Below are 18,835 nucleotides of genomic sequence, written 5' to 3'. Positions count from 1 at the left end.
CTTCTGTGGTTCGGGGTTCAAATCCCACCCTGCATGGCAGGTGCAGCTTGTATCTTCTTCCCGAGACACATGGGTTTCCCTCCAGGCAGTCTGATTTCCTCCCATAGGCTAGAACATCTCCAAATTGCCCATAGATTGTTTCTTTCCCCAGTCCCTGCCTCCAGCCAGTCTGCAGCCCTATCTTGGATAAGTGGGTACAAGATGGATGGATGGATTTTAATAATAACGTATTATTCATGGTTGTTGAAATTATAATTGTTTCGAAATGACAATAGTATAACCCTGAAGTTATTTATTATTTGTGATGACATTTTAGGGTAAAATATCTGTAATGAAGGTTGAGCTGGACCAGGAGCAGTCAAACCCAGAGAGGACAAGTAAAGAACAGCAGGCAGAGCTTGAAGAGGCTGTAAGTGCTACTACTGAAATGGGTATTGGGCCTGAAGGCCTGAAAAAGCATCAGGGAGAAACCTGGAGCACGGCAGGGCTATTCGTATTTATTTGGTAAATTATACAAAGGACTATTATACCAAGGGAGTGAAATGATACAGCTTGAGTTATTCAAGGGTTTCCTTTTCATTTTTAAAATCAGCTATGTGAACTTATGAATGTATTGCATGCTCCCCTTTGATGGGAAATAGAACAGCATGCACCACTGCGCTGAAAATGCAATTTTTTAAGTGGCAACTAGGTGGCGTATTTATTGGTTCATTTTTCAGCTGCCAACAATCAGAAAAAAATTAAAATCATTCACATGACCGAAAAGAATGCAGGACAACCCATACTGTGACATAAAGGTTTCCTTTGGGTTTTCTGCTGACTAGTCAAGCAGTTAAATTAACCGGTATAACTAAATTCACCCTTATTTTTAGTAACTTATGTAGTTAAAGGTAAATTTTCTTGTGCTGGATCATACTGTTGTATATACAGAGCGCAGACAAAATAACAGGACACCAGGAATCAGGAAAATGCTGGGTTTAATGAACAGGAAGGCAAGCGAACGCAGACTGAATACAATGCCCGGACTGGGGGAACAAACTGAAACGCGGACTAAATACATCGAACTAAGGACAGCAACAAGAAACTGCTGTATATGATCAGGGTGTTTAAATACTGTTGCAGTGCATTTTGATAACCTACCTGAAGATAGACCCCATATGGGATTTACATTGTATTTCATAAATGGAAAGATGCTGCAGGTCTGCTTCTGATTTCCCACAGCTGTTTACTCAGGCTAGCAAGGTAGACATGTGGTATATTCAGTATAAATAGCTTATTTACATCTTGTAAGAGTGGCCCAGCTAGACAGACCAAAGTGTATGAATTATTCAAAACATAGTTTTAAAGATAAAGATAATCTTTATTGTCATTTTTACTTGGACAACGAAATTGAAATTATATTGAAATTATATTGTGGTCTGTAATGTACTGTAATTATTATATACTAAATGCAAAAAATCAATGTGCACCTATCTTATAATCAAGTAACCCTATAGGCATTGACACATTGAATACAGGGATAATCTATTTCAGAAAATTGAAGAATTGAAGCAAAACCTGCATGAACTCCAGATGAAACATAAAGCGACAAACGCCTGTTTAGAACAAGAGAAGGACATGCTGCAAGTGCACCTGAGTGTTCTTCAGGTTAAGTGACATACCACCGAAACACACACACACACACACACATACATTAATTATATCTTTGTAGGGACTCTCCATTCACTTCTATGGGGAAAACTCTAATTCCAACAAGACAACCTTACCCCCTACCCAGCCCTAACCTTAACCATAAGTAACCAAATAAAATAAAAGACGTTTGGCATTTCACCTGAAAAACTGTCCCCACAACATAAAAAAAAAATCAAGTTTTTATTACATTGTGGGGGACATTTGGTGTGTTTACATGCAATTTTTTTTATGACAAACATACAACAACAAGTAATAATAATAATGTGAAAAACAGTATGTACATTTTTCACTGAATTGTGTGAGTGCTGTTTCTGGCTTGATTTGTGGAGAATTCAGGTAAATGTTCCACTGATAGAGACTTTAGGAGTTAATCTTATCATTCAGGAGAATTAGCTCTGGAAAGGTTCCTTTGAGGAAAAGAGTTCAGTCTGCCATGTGATGGGTGCTATTTCAGCTATTAAAGAGGAATCGCTGATAGCTAAATATATACATTTAGTCATATACCTTGGGTACAACGTAACACAATTTTTTATATTAATAGGAAAATCAGATCTTTTCCAGGAAGTGTTTCGGCAGCAGCTGATACATGTGTGAGACGGTCTGGCTGCTGATCTCACTGCTGTACAGCAGATGGCATCTGGCAAATGGGAAATCGTCAGAGCTAAGCTTCTTCATGGCTAAACCGGTGATTTCTCAGTGTAACATCATTTATCCGATAATTCAATGAAATGTTCATGCACATAAATATATATCACAGGTTTAACCTTGTACTTTTATGCTGTCTGTTCTCAGTTTCTCTTTTTGCCCTGGTTGACCCACTAGCATTACAAAATATTATTTGTTCAATTGATTGAAAAAAATGGTTGGCTTTCTGAACAGGGTAGAATAATACTTCATGAATATTTTATATGCAGTAGCATTATGATTACTGTAGCACATTGCTATCAGCAATTCTAAGTGTCATTTTGATATGACCTATTCACTCACTGGCATATGGAGTAGTTCCGTCACAAATTAAATTATTAAACAATATGAAATACGACATATGACACATAAAATAAATAAAAATAAAACTGCACAGGTAAACAGTTTTTATGAGGGACTGACGCATCGCATTTGTTAAATAATAAGGATATTTGACACATAGTATTGTATACTATGCATAATTTGTCTAATTTTTGTGATAAAATGCAATTACACCTTAGATAAACTTTGCATAGCAGTTTTGTGTGGTTGTATTGAGTATAATCAGTACTAATCAGACACTTATATATATTATATAACTATCAGGCAACCCTCTTTTGTCCAAGCTTATCGTACGGAATTTGTGCTACAACATCCATATGTTCCTGAACTTATAGGAACTTAACATATAAGTTCTGCTCTAGACTGGACAAAAGTCATTAAAAGTTATCATTCTAAGGTGACACAAATATCTGACACAAAAAAAACAATAAATGAACTATGAATTACTCTGATTCTTTTGTTATTAAAATAATTATAATATAAAAATGTATAATATAATATTATGATATAAAAAATAGAGGGCGGCTTATATATCTTTGTGGTTTGGATGCAAGGGATGTCTGGAGAATATGCAAAAGTCTAAAACCGTTTTATGATTAGTGATTTCTGAATCCAGCATTGTGTTTCAGAGGGACAGCCAGTGTCAACAAAGAGTACGAAACAGGGGGCTGTTCAGTCTCATTATTTTGCTACTTGGCTACATGTTTGGTCAGGAGCAAACAAATTTCAGGGGGGTTAAAACCTGTAGTTCTACTAAGTGGTTATATGTCTGGCATATGCTTCAGGATTACAAGATGCAATAATTCAAAGTGCAAGGCTACATAGATAATTTAAAAGCAAATGTCACATGTTCCATAATTGACAATTCACTCCTGGAAATCCAGCTATGCAAAAATTAATGGATTGAAATGGATTTTCAGTAATAGAATGTTTCTATTATTATTTTTTAAACAATTAGTTAACATTATGCGAAGGTAGGGTGCCTTGTTGTGGGATAAAAAGACTTATGCCTTTATAAGGAAACATTAATTCACTACAAAGTACTACTGAATCACGGCGAGACAGGTATAGCACCTTTTGTAAACTGTGGTCATTCACATTCAAGGAAAATTGAAATGAAAGAAATATAAGAGAACTGAAATTTAGAACATGATTATAACAATATATTTAAAATACAAGAAAAATAAACATGAAAATCAAAAGAAATCTGTCCAGCATGTATAATTCCGTGGTTTGATAAGCATGACACTTATGTTATAAATAGCCACGGTTGTTACTATTTCACAGGGTTGCCCAATATCGGTGTTGGACAGCAGATTGAAGATTTCCTTATTCAAACGGACCTTAATCAGCTAATTCCCAGGTCTTGTAGATGTGTTGGAACAAGGAAATCTGAAGACTTTGTCGGATTTTGGCTTTCCAAGACCGGAACTTGACAACCGTGCTATATCCAGACCTTGGGAGTAATGAATAGCTGATTCAATACTTGAAATTTGTCTTTATTTTCTGGTTTACATTAACAGCATATTTCTATACAAAATATACAAGTAAAATTTTGCTTAATAAATAAACCCATTAGGCAACTAGAAAGATGGCGATAGATCCTAAATTCAATGGAATTTAAACTGCTAGTTACAAACTTCCAATTTTTACAATGAAATTATAACACATCCTACTGGCATCTTATCTATATAATTAGAAGATCATGTGATGTCAGTAAAAGAACAAGATGCCTCAAACAAATGATTAGCAGGCATAAAAACACAATCAGATGCATGACTGACAATTATTTTGTTGCTTTTCATTTCAACAGCTGTTCTCACAAGAACATGATAATGTTTTCAAGGTCCTTGTTGGGGGAAATACTACCGCATGCTATTTGTCTCAAAGTCTTAAACCTGTAGGAATAGTAATGTAGATTCTCTTATGTCGAAATACTCCCATCGGCTTACATTTGGATAACTGTATAAGCTTAAATATTTGATACAATTGGGACAAAAGGCTAAAAACCTATTAAATATACAGAGATAAGTTTCCCCTGCCTGTCAACAACTAGATTCCTTCATGAATTGCTTTGTAAAATGTATATGATTCTTAATTAACAACAGCACCTGCGACATTTTACGTCACAATATTTTTACTGAACAAATGCATGAAAGTCAGTAATGTAAAAGGAATTCAGACCCATTCCACTTCCCATACCTGCTGATCAGACATGTGCAGTGGACAGGAGGCTATTTGGCTTTGTCCTTTCAGTTCATGTATATTTTTGGGATGTCTTACTTGAATGGCCTGCTTCAGATCATGCTCTAGCATTTCAATGGGATTATGTTCAGGATTTGGCCATTATAAAATACAGAATTTCTATTGTTGATGTACATCCTCCTTTGGGATCATTGTCATATCGCATGATCCAGCTCCCTTTGAGTTTCAGATAATCGACACTGTGACATTCTAATGCTGAGTTTTCTGATACAATTCCTTTGTCTCCTGATGATTCCGAGTTGCATTGACCTCGAGGCAGCAAAGCGGCCATTGCACTCTCACCAACACATCGCCTATTTTGAGTCATTCTTGCAGTAATACAGGTCATTTCGAAAGGCTTACAAACCAGTTTAAGGAAAATGGATCAGCTGCCTAACAACTTGAGTGTCAGACCACAATTGAGCACTGTTGCACTCATACAGATACTCTATATGTCTTTTTCTCTAATTTATTACTGCATGAAATAAAAATGCCAAAGGCCTAAAATGCCTGGAGGCAAGAGCTGAATTTACCATGCATACATTCTGCATGAATAAGTGCATAGTACACATGCAGAAACAATTGGGGTGGTATGTCGCTCAGTGGCTGCAGTTGACCATTATAATGCATTCTACATAATGAATTCTTAATACATAATAAACATGACTATAGTGTGTTATGCCTTTTTATAAATAGTTATAGCCATGTGTATAATACTTTATGAATGCATTATAATGCATTATGAAGGTATGTATAATGCATTATGATGACTGCATTAAGTAAAGTGTTACCAATAATATTTACCAACTCTGTCCTTTTAGGGGCTCCATACAAATGTAACTCAAAATTAATAAACTTATAATAGAATGTTTATTACATTTCAAGGAATCAGAAGTGACGAGGGAAGGAATTTTTCATATTTTCAATCTTTTTCTTTACTGAATGGAAAATTATAACAGCATGTTGGTTATTATTCAGTGAGAAGCGTGACATCAATTGTGAATACCTTCCCTGCCTTTCCGGAGTTCTAGCAGATTTTAATCAATATGCCAGTTCTGACTGATACAGGAAATATGCAAATGAACAATAACACAATAAAAAACAAGAATTTTTTCTGTTCTCCAAAAAGTTACTGATATATTGCAGGTTGTCTTCAGTTCCCAAATCTTGCCTCAGGGGCAGTCCAGCTATGTATTTGATTGATTTCACCTCAGGCTCACTTAATTAACTTAATTAGTTGAGTAAGTTGATGAGGTTATGAATAGCCATACATGGTGTGCTAGTGGTCTAGTCAACAAATGCATGGGTATATACTGGATAGTTAGCGCATATGGTAGAGGTTTTGAAATGGCTAAGCAAACACCCTTTGAAATACAAAAATCATACTTTTACATCAACATAATGATAATTTAAACAATTTCCTTTGCCAGTCCAATCCCTTTGCACAGTACTGTATATCAGATTATAATAATTCGTTTGTTTAGATAATAAGAGCTTCATGAGGTGAACTTTGTTGACAATTAATAGTGTATCTTGATTGGTATAATGCTTTAACAGAAGAGTTAAAGGGATTATCAAAGTTCTGCATGCTGTTTAACATGCTCACTGAAAATGAAACACTAATGTCTAAACTCGCAAAAAATTTACAAGAGCGTATTTTCATCTATAATTTTCTTTAAGTAGATATCATTTTTATTCATCCTCCTTTCCTTTGTTATGCCATTTGTCAAAGAGGCTGTGGGCAGAGTTACATCGATTTGTTTTCCATTAGCATAGGAATGAAAATTGATTATTTTTCTGCAAGATCTTCCAGAGCTGTGGCATACAGAGGAAGAACAATAGTGGTCAAAACACCAGTCTCAAGAGCATTGACAATGACAGTATCGCTATCAGATTTCCTGCAAATGCTGTGAATGATTTCCAACATAAGAAAAGGGGAAAAATGACATGTGACAGGTCCAGACAGCCAGCAGTAGACAGAAACTTGCACATTAGCAGGGGTCATTGTTATCAATCCAATACAGATTACCTAAATGGAACTATTGTTGGACTCACTGCATTAAAGGATAACTGTTCTTTGATCAGATTAATTTTTATACAAACATCGCTACAGTTGTGTTTTGAAAGAGTAATTGATGCAAGGATGCAGTAAGAAAGTCCTGAATGCGAGCTAACAGGTGGTAGATAGCAAGGCTTAGTTTCAGATTTATTTCATTTGCTTTTTATGAAGCATGTCAAGCAGGTGCACACTGCTATCACACCACTCATAGGTCTGTTGAATATCCTGTCTCTTCTGTATAAAAAGCACAAGTTCATAAGGTTAACTGTGTTTATGAAGGGAAGTAAGGGCTAAATTTGTTGTTGTTAGAGACCAAACATTGCAAACTTTATCTTGGAAGCCCTGCGGTTTTTCGGTTTCACTATATTATTGTCACTCTGATTTAGGAGAATGCATATCTTTTTGATGGTGCTGTTCTATCTGGACTGTCTGATAGCAGATATAAGAAATAATTCCCCGCAGTAAGAAAGGAGAGCATTCCTTTCATGAAATCCATACTGACACAGACATATTTTTAGAGTTAAACTAAATCCTTAGCTAGCACTTCAGGGACTATGGGTGACATTTGTTTATCTATGACTACCACCAGTCCAGGAATATAGGAAAGACATTCCAGTCAAATTTCAGTTCCTATCCAGGAGAGTAATTTTTTTTTCAGAAATGTGAATTTTGACAAGTAAGTACTGTCAAGCGACAGATGTGAGTGCAAAAATGGGGCATATAGGTTTCAATGGTAGGTAAGAAACTGAACTGGATAAATTAAATTTTATATTTTGTAGTGTACCAATGGTCTCTCTGGCAAAGAATCGCTGCACAAGAATTATGCTGGTGGTAGAAGACACAACTAAGTTAATCTTGCGATAGCAAATAGTTTAACATATTCCTGGAGCCTAATTGATCTAGGTGTTTGATTTAACGTTGCTGTTGCTGGGTGTGAAGACAGTTTAAACCAGGTGTTACACCTCTCCTGTGGCAAGTTTGCTCTCAGCTGTTAATTGGAAGGTGTGAGAAAAACAGAAGCTATTATTTGGAAAATAAACTATGTGTGATATATAGTTGTGTTTTTTTAATTATTCATAAAGAAAAGAACGTTATGATTTTCCGCAGTTTTGCTGTTCGCGATGTCAAAATTTATATTTTTGGATATATGCCAAGCAGAATTCGTTTTTGCATTCTAGCATAATCACTATAAAGGCTGCAGATCAATACCCGACCTTTTTAAATAATATATGTGTCATAGTATATTATAACAATGTCTGCTTTGTAATAGATGTACATCTCCGCTTTAATCTGAAGAGGTTTTCAGAAAAGAAATGCAGAGAGCTGAGCACTTTAGCCTCGCTGGAGTGAAATAAATGGTCAAAAATATCAGTTTAGTATATTTAGTGTAGTATTAAATGAGAAGAGATCAGACTTTAGGTTAACTTTTTATTATTATTATTATTATTATTATTATTGTTGTTGTTGTTGTTACTGATATACAGTAGTATGACTAAACAATGATTTATTTAATTTTGAATTCATTTAAATAAAATTATCTTGACTTACAGTCGGCACAGTGGTGCAGTAGTTAGCCCTGTCGCCTCACACTACTGGGAACTGGGCTTTAGTCTTTGCCCTGGCTCTGTGAGTGTGGGCTTTGCGTGTTCCTCCTGCGTCATCATGGCCCCCCCACCGCCCCACAGTCGAAATGGTGACCCGGAGCTGTGAGTGGTGTGTGTGCCTTACAATTGACAGCCCACTCTAGCCTTTCATGTGGGCTTGGGACACCCATGACCCCAATTAGGACAAGCAGGTATAAGGAAATCGATGAATTTTAAGATTCAATGTTTTAAATAAATAAGGTTCACGTTTTCTTGCCTTTAGGCTTGTGTTTTTTGAACTCCATCATAAAGAAGTCCCCAGAGCAGATATTTATAGTACAAATATGTATTAATAACACGAAACATAACACAATCTTAACTGGACATGCACATCATAGATAAATAGCAAGGGATTATATACACTGTAGAATGCCTTTTTATAGACATTAATATATTAACCTAAATATTGTATAATCTTACAAAATGCATGTTGCACTAGATTTTCAATGATTAATTAACAGCACACCATGACCAAGTTCTGCATGAATAGTTATGGAATATGAACATAAATGTAAAAGATTTCATGCCTGTTAGAAGCTTTCTATGACTATGTTATGCTTTCGATGGAGCTTATGCTGCCAAGTGCTTTTTTCCTCAAATCACAGGAAAGGCACGAGGCGGCCACTAGGCAGTATGAACAGACCCAGAGCCAAGTAGAGGAACTCAGCGCAAGGTCCAAAGCCTACAGAGCCGATTCAGATACCACGAGGCAAGGAGCAGCAACTAAGCTAGAAACCATTAAAGATCTCCAGTAAGAAAATTTGTTCTACAGGAATTATTTAACAGTGATTAGCCTGTACTATTTTGTACAATACAAAAAATAAATGGTGATTTCAGAATGCATTGTTTAATTATCATGCAACAGTTGGTGTGAATACTTCATTACAATGGGCAGCTACTGTAAAATTGAAACATTCTAATGAAGAAATGGATAAGATGGTTCACTTCTTTATATGGAAGTTATTTTCACTAAGAATTCTCCCCTTTTACCCATGTTTATTACAGTAAGTTCGCTTAATTTCTTTTAAATATATCCCGAACACTGTATGATTGAATTACATTATAAAGTGAAAATACTGAAAAAAAATGTATGAAAAGTTAAACACAAAGGAATTTATTTATTTCACGAAAAAGAATAGTTATAAAAAGTTATGCCAAAATGTGTATTTCAAAAGGCATAGTCCTGAAGACTGGTTTCATTACATTAACTTACTTTTGTAATTAATCATTCACGATTAGTGGAAACTACTATGGAATATATGGAAAATTGTTTGAAATGTCAAACTCTCTGATCTGTATATCAAAATGTTTATTATGCCTTCATTTATTACTATGTGAGGATTGTTTTCATGATATGTAACTTGCATTTATTTCATATGTCTATTACTTATAATTTATGATACTTTGCTTCTGTTGATTTCAGAAATGTCTTCGATGTGGTGAATTTCAAGCACAAATCCACAGCCTCTGTCATGCGGAACCTGCAGAAGGAGTTGGCGGGTGTCACGACAAGGATGGCAGCGTCTGTGCAGATTCATGCCTCTTTGTCCACAAATAGGCGATGGACGATGGAGCACACCAAGGTATATATCGGCCATTTTCCTTTTTAAAGCAGCAAGATTCAAATTTTCTTCGTGATATGGGAATCTTCATGTAAAAATAAACGCCAGAATTTAGTTTTTCTATTGCAATTAGACTGTCATGAATATTCATAAGGCATATTGGAGTTATATTCAGAGAGTAAGCATTTGTGTTTTGAGTTTGTATCGGCCCAGTTTACAATTTGCATTGTAGACTAATTTCTTTTAACATAAAATCTCAAATCTGGAAACTAATCAGCTGTGCCATTCCTCCGCAGTTAACGAGAAAATATATCTCCGTAGTGGTGCTGCAGTACTGTGACTATGATGACATTTAATTTTCGTTATTATTTCTGCCAGAAGAAGATCTCCTAATGCTGGCAGTTTGCCGTGAACTGCAAGAGTCTTTAGGTCAAAATTGTACCCAATTAGTGATGAAATTATTTTTTAATTAGGTACTATTGGTACCTTCCCACACTGAGAACGAGTAACAAAATATAAAAGTTTAAGAACAGGTTTTGTAAACATTTTTTTTGAAAGCAGTGCTGTCATTTAGATGAGAAAACTTGCTTAGTTAGAAATTTTCATCTGAAGGATTACCTCCTCAGTCAGAGCCACTTGCCTGATGAGGGTCTCACATGGTTTATCTAATGTGAAATCTCCATGTGGTATATAGTTTCATTAAACGGTGATCAAGAATACATTAGTTCAAAACAAGAAAAGGCAATGGAGCTTAATCCACCAGGCATCCTGGCGCAACAACTTTTAAGAAGTTATTGAAGTGTGACAATTTGAGAATTAAAAGTCTTCCACACAGACAAAACTCCCATCAGTAGCATAAAACCAGCCTTGCACAGATGTGTTTGACCATTCTTGTGAAGAAACAAAACAACAAAGTTAAAAGAACAGAATTTATAGGATGTAGCAGAACTTTCTTGGTATAACTGGATGTAGGTACAAACTTCCCTTTAGAGATTTGAAATGGCAGATAAAATATTTTTAAGATTTTTCTTTTCCTTAACGCTTGTACAATTGTGCTACAGTACTCACAAGCCTGAGTATTATAAACGTGTCAGAGGAATAGCTGAACAGGTTACGTTCACTTTGATTCAGACTGCTTCATAATGCATTTACAGTACACACATCTGCACTACTTTTGCATCCTAAGACTTTCATGTTCAAAATCCTTCTCTAGGGCTGTACAGAGCTTTTGGGAGGAAAAGCTATATAAGAATTAATATGCAGATGTATTTCGCTTTAAAGACTGTGAAATATGCAATTACAAATTATTAAGATTAGGAATAATAATGCCAAAATCATAAGTGAGTGCTTTGAAGAGAACAAACTGCTACGCGTTGTATACAGCTACAATACTCATAAGTCTGCATGTTTATTGACTGTGGCAGCTCTCCTACCTTGCAATGAATCTTTCATATAGAACTGCAGCACCCCTTCTGGCCAAAGCTGGTTCTGCTGCTCCCATGCCAAAAGAGCTTCTTTTTAGTTTAATATTTTGTAGTGACTGGAGAGGATCAGCCCTAATGCCTGTATACCACAGGTTATTAAACAGGCTCACTCCTGTTGGTAATCGTCTTGTCACAACACTCCTGCTGGATTTTATGTACCTTGTTCCACCAAAGAAAAAAAAAAGTCACTTGTGTTTTCCCCACTAACCAACTCATAATTGGGGGCTGTGTAGTCAAAGGCACAGGACATGATACAGACAAAGAAAAGCAAGAAGAAGCTCACACATTGAAATACACTCAAAGACTGTTTGTGCCATCGCAGACAAATCTACCTTCATGCAAGTGGCTTTTAATCAAGTTCAAACTTCAGATTGGCAGCACCGATATTCTCAGACAGTTGTTAATCATATTTTTCATTTGTAGATAGAAGCATGTCTGATTGCTGATAGATACATGCGTAGAGGTTAGGATATACGTTTAGAAAGATTATGAAAGACTATCTCATGACAGAATTCCTCTTTATTAATCTGTGAAATGCTGTGTTTGATTAATAGAAGGAAATAACTGGGAAAAAAATACAAATTAGAACATTCAAACTGACATTTTAACTGTGGTTCTGTTGCTGTTACAATTGCACATAGAAACGTAATTACAGTCAAACCTTGGACTGGGAGTAACTTGGTTTGCGAGTGTTTTGCAAGACGAGCAAATTTATTTAAATAAATTTTACCTTGATAAACGAACGAGGTCTTGCAATACAAGTATTACATATATGCTTTGTCTGCCTAGCATCATGTAATCACAACTGAGCCGATGGTTCTTCTCTCACTCTCGCGGTGGGATTGTGGGTAATCATCTCCCATGCTCGGTCTCAGTTGGCATGCTTCACTGGTATAGCCAAAAATTTGTAGAAAAGCACCACCCGAATAAGGGCATAGCAGTGCGAGCAATGAATCTGTTTAACGACAATGCAATGTCCACATTTCCGCAAAATCAAAAAGGAGGTAAAAGCCGAGGCAACTCACAAAAAACTCACAAAAAGCCGAGGCAAAAGCGGCTATCATTGGATAGGTTCCTTGTTAAAGTCGCACAAAAAGAAAAAGATTCCAGTGAACCAACAGATAGCAGTGATTCTGTTAGTTATAGTGAATTTCGTCCTACAAAATAACCCTCCTCTTCTCCTCCTTCTCGTGTCCCTCACACCAGTCATGATTCTTTTCAAAGGTAGAGTGCAGATTAATTTGTTTTATGTATTTTTACTGGGCGGCATGGTGGTGCAGTGGTTAGCACTGTTGCCTCACACCTCTGGGACCCGGGTTCGAGTCTCTACCTGGGTCACATGTGTGTGGAGTTTGCATGTTCTCCCCATGTCATCGTGGGGTTTCCTCCGGGTACTCCGGTTTCCCCCCACAGTCCAAAAACATGCTGAGGCTAATTGGAGTCACTAAATTGCCCATAGGTGTGCATGTGTGAGTGACTGGTGTGTGAGTGTGCCCTGCGATGGGCTGGCCCCCCATCCTGGGTTGTTCCCTGCCTCGTGCCCATTGCTTCCGGGATAGGCTCCGGACCCCCCACGACCCAATAGGATAAGCGGTTTGGAAAATGGATGGATGTATTTTTACTTTATGTTTTGTTTGAATCATTTTTATAAGAATATTTTTGGGTAGTGGAATGAATCATCTGAATTTCCATTATTTCTATAGGGAAAATTCACTTTGATATCCGAGTGCTTTGGATTACGAGCACGTTGCAGGAACGAATTATGCTCGCAATCAGAGGTTTTACTGTATTTGGATTTGTTTTAGAGAACATATTTTATTTAATATGATTATCTTTATTATTTAATATTTAAATGTAACTTTAATGCAAACTGGATTTCTAACAGGGGTGGCATGGTGGTGCAGTGGTTAGCACTGTTGCCTCACACCTCTGGTACCTGGGTTCGAATCTCCGCCTGGGTCACATGTGTGTGGAGTTTGCATGTTCTCCCCATGTCGTCGTGGGGTTTTCTCCGGGTGCTCCGGTTTCCCCCCACAGTCCAAAAACATGCTGAGGCTAATTGGAGTTGCAAAATTGCCCATAGGTGTGTATGTGTGAGTGAATGGTGTGTGAGTGTGCCCTGCGATGGGCTGGCCCCCCATCCTGGGTTGTTCCCAGCCTCGTGCCCATTGCTTCCGGGATAGGCTCCGGACCCCCCGCGACCCAATAGGATAAGCGGTTTGGAAAATGGATGGATGGATGGATTTCTAACAATGTCAAACACATCTAATTACATATAATAGAGATTAATCATTGTTTAATAACACATACCCACATTAATAACAAGACTGGACCAAGAAGAATGTGAATGACTTTCATTTTTTCAAAGAAACAGTAAATTAATTAAACTGTATCTACCTGGTAGCTTACATAAGGACAAAATCAATCCATGAACCATGTAGTTTTGTTAACTTTATCGTTTAGAGAGGTCAGAGGGTCTGATGTATGAATACAGTTAATGACATCACTTCTCATTGGAGTTTTCCCCTGCCTATGTAAAGATTATAGTCAATATGGAGCCTCTGGTCCTCACCCCTGATGCAGTTTTTAGGATCAGAAAGCCTTCTTTTGAGTGCTGTTAATTTGTTTACATATGTCAACTCAGACACTCGTTTAATTAAGTACGTATTTTCATATAGTGAGGCACTAGATGTTTCTAACTTTGCCAGATGTAAGTTTATTTCCTGATAAACCTACATCTGTACTTCCCATCTGGAATTTTGTCTAGAAGGGTACCCTGATTAACTAGATTTTTGCACAATATATCTGATGAAAGGAATGGTTATAACAGCGGATATGTACATCTGTTAGGTTGAGTCAATGCCGATATACATAATTAATAGCAACATCTATTTTTTCAGCAGCTGTATTATATACTGTGTTTTATGATTTCTTATTAACATCAGCTGGTAGACTTCCAATTCTGCAGATTTGGCTGTGCTAATAAATCTTTTTTTCAGACTATAAGTCATCCAGCAAATGAAAACAAAAAATCTTTCTTTAGCAATGGAAAATTCAAATTTTTTAGTTGTGACGACAACAGGAAGGTTCATTCACCCAGGTACAATAGGTGCAGGAATGCTGCCGCACCCCATGGCACCAAGAAACACAACATCAAATCAAAACAGATGTATACAATAATGCTGCATTCTAGCTCAATGCTCTAACGATCTAGGAGTCCTTCTCCTGTCAGGCTCTGCTGTTTTGCATGCAAAACTTCTTGGTCGTACTTGACTGTGCAGGTTTGCACAAGACTGGCTTTAACTCTGTGTTTAGACAGAAACAGATGCAGTGTAACAGCAGACACATATGCACGTCTTTGTGAAGGTATTTTTTTTAAGTTAGGCTTTAATATTTTATATATAAGATATTATTTTGTAATAAACATTATTAAGCGCATTAAGGCCATGATGTAATTAATTATGGGGTTGAAATTGAGCTCATTTGTTGAATGAGATTGTCTATAGTTGTAACAAAACAAATCCATTACATGTTTATGGAGACTCAAGGAGAGGTTTGGTGACCACTGGGCTAAGGAAGAAGGACATGTAATCAGTGATGGATTATCAAGAGAGAAATCATTCATGGAGAGATATGCATGAAAGGTATGAATAGCCCAAAGTAGGCCCGTGTCAAAACTTAGCGTGGTTTAGACTTAAAGCTAATAGAAAAATGAGTTTCATCAATGCCTTAGACCACACCAGATTAGCAAGAAGTTGAGCATTAAACAAATACAGATTTAAAATAATAATAATATCAATACATCCATCTTCTGAAACCTCTTGTCCTATTCAGGATTGTGGGTGTCCAGCGCCTATGCTGAAGGCTACAGTCACAAAGCAGGGAACAACCCAGGCTGGGGCACCAACCAATTGCAGGGCTCACTGACACAGCTGTGGACAATTCTGCAACTCCAATCAGTCTTAGCAGGTTTTTTGACTGTGTGGGGGGTGGGGGTAACGGGAGTACTCAGAGGATAGCCCATGACAACATGCAAACTCCATACACTAACAGTTTCATCTTTTCCTCGCCTTATTTACCAAACCAGTTCCTAATATGTCTATCCATGGTTAATATTCTCATAGTTAAGCATGTTATTTGAGTAAACTGTTATGCTACTCATCTAATACTAATACTTCCTCAGCTATCAGTTAAGGTGCCTTAAATTGCACAGACATCACTTCAATGCATGTAGTGAGGACTGTGATATATTAGGTAGTATACATTATTACATAGGTTTAAAATGTGTACAATGTTAAAAGGAAACTACAATGCTAATAATTTAAATAAAGATCACAGCTGATATCACCTGATTGCACCCAATAAGAAGTAATAGCAGATCCTTTGCTGAAGGTGCCCTAGGTTTTTACAGTATAACAAAAGCCTCAGGGCACGGTTCATATAATAAAGTGGTTCTTGCAAAAAAAAAGGAGTCATTGTGCCTTGATGTTACAGTAAAACAGGAGTCCCAGGGGTCGTAGAGGAGACCTTGACTGGAGGAAGGACACCCCGGGGCTGTTTTGGGTTTATGTAAAGCAGTTCAATATAACATCTGGGATGGATAGAGGCGTCAGGGGTGAAAAAAAAACGATGAAAACATCTTGAAAGTTTTGGATAAGTGTTGGGAGAAAAAACAGGAGTCTGTTCTAACAGCAACAGCAAAACCAACGTCTTTATTTGTTTGATCAACGGTTCTCATGATGCATTTTCATCAGCACAAAGTTGAAGCTTTCCTAGTCTTAAACTTTTCAAACAAGAGACGATAATAGGGCTGTCCCTTTTATACAATCCAATGTCTCGTTGAATTAAGAAGGCAAATTGGATATTGCCTTTTATCTCCGTATATTATTTTGAAATGATTTGTTTGGGCCTCTGAGAGATTTATCCCATTACCTACACTTTATTTTTTTAAAAAAAGGAAAAAAAAAAGATTTAATAGCCACTGTCACGAAAGGAATGTAGAAACATCAACGCTAAGTGACACATGAAGGTGATCTTCATGGTTATGATCGAAAGAGTATGATGTCATGCATACTCCAAGGACTCGTCTCCAACAGAATACTAATCACTCTTATTCTGACATGTGAATGACTATGAATTCATTGTGATTAAGACAATAGACAGCCTAACTACAAATTCTATAATCCTTTGATATTAATTGATTGCTTATAAAATAATAGTTAATCATAATTTGAATCAAAAGAAAGGTGAATAATTAGCCTCCAGCCATGTTCATAAGTGAACAGCTCAATGTCGTGGTATATATATAGTTTCATTAGCAAAAACATAAAGTTACACATTTTATTTTGTTTTGGAAACATAAACTGGCTTCATCCCAATTAGCAGTTTTGTTATAGTTTTGAAAATTACTAAATAAAAATATTTAATACTCAATAAACGTTTTTAATTAAAATAAATAAATGAATAAATAAATTATATGTACAGTATGGTATTTTCAGGCATTTGTGGACAGATTTATTCATGCTAGTGAAAAAAGTGGTTTGTTGTTGCCATTGGTAGCCACAACCTGCAGGAAGTAGGTTTCAGGAGGCACTAGGTTTTAAATGACAAATGATTGCAGTATCTAAAGTTGGGTATAGATATGCTTTGGGTCTTTAAGGAAAACTCAACCATGAAACGGAAACTCAAAAGACATTAAACAGACACTAAACACTAACAAACTGCCTGTGCTTCTTACAGACATGCAATATCTCCTCTGAGTAAGACACTTTTCTCTTTGTCTTCCACTTGGCAGTTTAGAAATTTGTTAGTTTCCGTTAAGCTTGTTAATACGCAAATATTTGACATCTAAAAGGGGGAAAAAGAGGGTAAATTAATCAGTCGAAAGTGATCTAATTGAATTTTTTTTTATTTTATTGTGTAGGGTAATTAGACCATAAAACAAACAAACAACCTAATACTATGAACTCCAATACAGTAGTGCACAGTTTTGAAATGTCACTTAATTACCCATTAACACAAGTACATTGGAGTGTTTTTATTCACATCTTGCTCTCCTTCGAGGGAGATATACACACATATATGTAGCTGAGAGCAAAGTTTTGGGGTCAGAGTACAGAGTCAGGCCGTTTATCCGGTGCCTCTGAACCATTACAGCAGTTAAGGGCCTCACTCAAGGGCCCGACAGACACGTGGCTCCTCTGTCAAAGTTCAAACCAACAACCTTCTGATTACAGACTCAGAGACCTGACCCAGTGAGATGCACAGATTTTTATTTTTTAATTGCTAGAGTCTTGAATTAAATTAATAGCTATCTTTTATATTCATTTATTAATACTTTGCCATATGCTGCATATAACTATGAACATGGGGTTTGATTTTTGTGGCCCCATTTAACGGGGGATATTTTATATATATTTGGAGACGCTGCTGCCTTTTATTGTATAGAAAGACAGACTAAATGCATGAGTCTATCTTAAAGGTAAGCAGCGTCTGTTAATTTGGACCAGGCTGAAGTTTGGAGGAATTAAAGTAAACAATGCAAAGTGCAGACACCATCAGTTTCCTATGGGCAGTGAAGTGTGCTGTGTTCCATTTACACTTCACAACAACATCAGATGAGTTTGTCAGTGCTGCACAGAGTAATTAAACCTGAAATCAATAGCAGGCATTTGTCATGTTTACAGCTGCTCTTTCTGCTGGGTTAAACTCATCAGTTTAGTGCGGTTCAGTTTTACTGCTGAGACACGCTCCATTATTTCTTCAGGTACAGTTGAGATATTCAGTAGCCTGTCCAATGGTTTAAAAATGGTGCTGAGATGAAAAAAAGGGCAGGCTGAACGGACAGTTACTTATTGTACTGGATTTACCTACTTTTCTGAATAGCATTTGATTTGCGGTGCCTGCCTGTGGCACATTTTGCATAATATGCACAAATAGTGTACAAATGCGTGTGTTGACATATGCTGAATAAAAATGTTGCACGGAAGGTAATTAATATAGGAAAACCTGATACCAGAACATGCTGGCGATTGCTGTTGTGACATTCCTCAGTAGTAGCTGGAGTGTAGCTGCACACACACACACACACACATTTATGGGGACCGCCCATTCATTTCTATGGAA

General features: G+C 36.7%; 1 protein-coding gene across 3 annotated transcripts in view; it reads left to right on the top strand.

Annotated features, from left to right (window-relative positions):
* The window catches only part of LOC125740401 (coiled-coil domain-containing protein 178), a 115,478-nt gene that overhangs the window by 50,638 nt on the left and 46,005 nt on the right, over window positions 1-18,835 (top strand). For all 3 annotated transcript variants that reach the window (XM_049011397.1, XM_049011396.1, XM_049011398.1), the window contains 4 exons: window positions 317-409; window positions 1,534-1,647; window positions 9,270-9,415; window positions 10,088-10,247. In XM_049011397.1, coding sequence (XP_048867354.1) covers window positions 317-409; window positions 1,534-1,647; window positions 9,270-9,415; window positions 10,088-10,247 — 513 coding nt within the window. The remainder of the gene's footprint in view (window positions 1-316; window positions 410-1,533; window positions 1,648-9,269; window positions 9,416-10,087; window positions 10,248-18,835) is intronic.

Source organism: Brienomyrus brachyistius, chromosome 4 (assembly GCF_023856365.1).
Source record: "Brienomyrus brachyistius isolate T26 chromosome 4, BBRACH_0.4, whole genome shotgun sequence".
NCBI classification, from domain to species: Eukaryota; Metazoa; Chordata; class Actinopteri; order Osteoglossiformes; family Mormyridae; genus Brienomyrus; species Brienomyrus brachyistius.
This window is presented reverse-complemented; position numbering and strand designations above follow the sequence as displayed.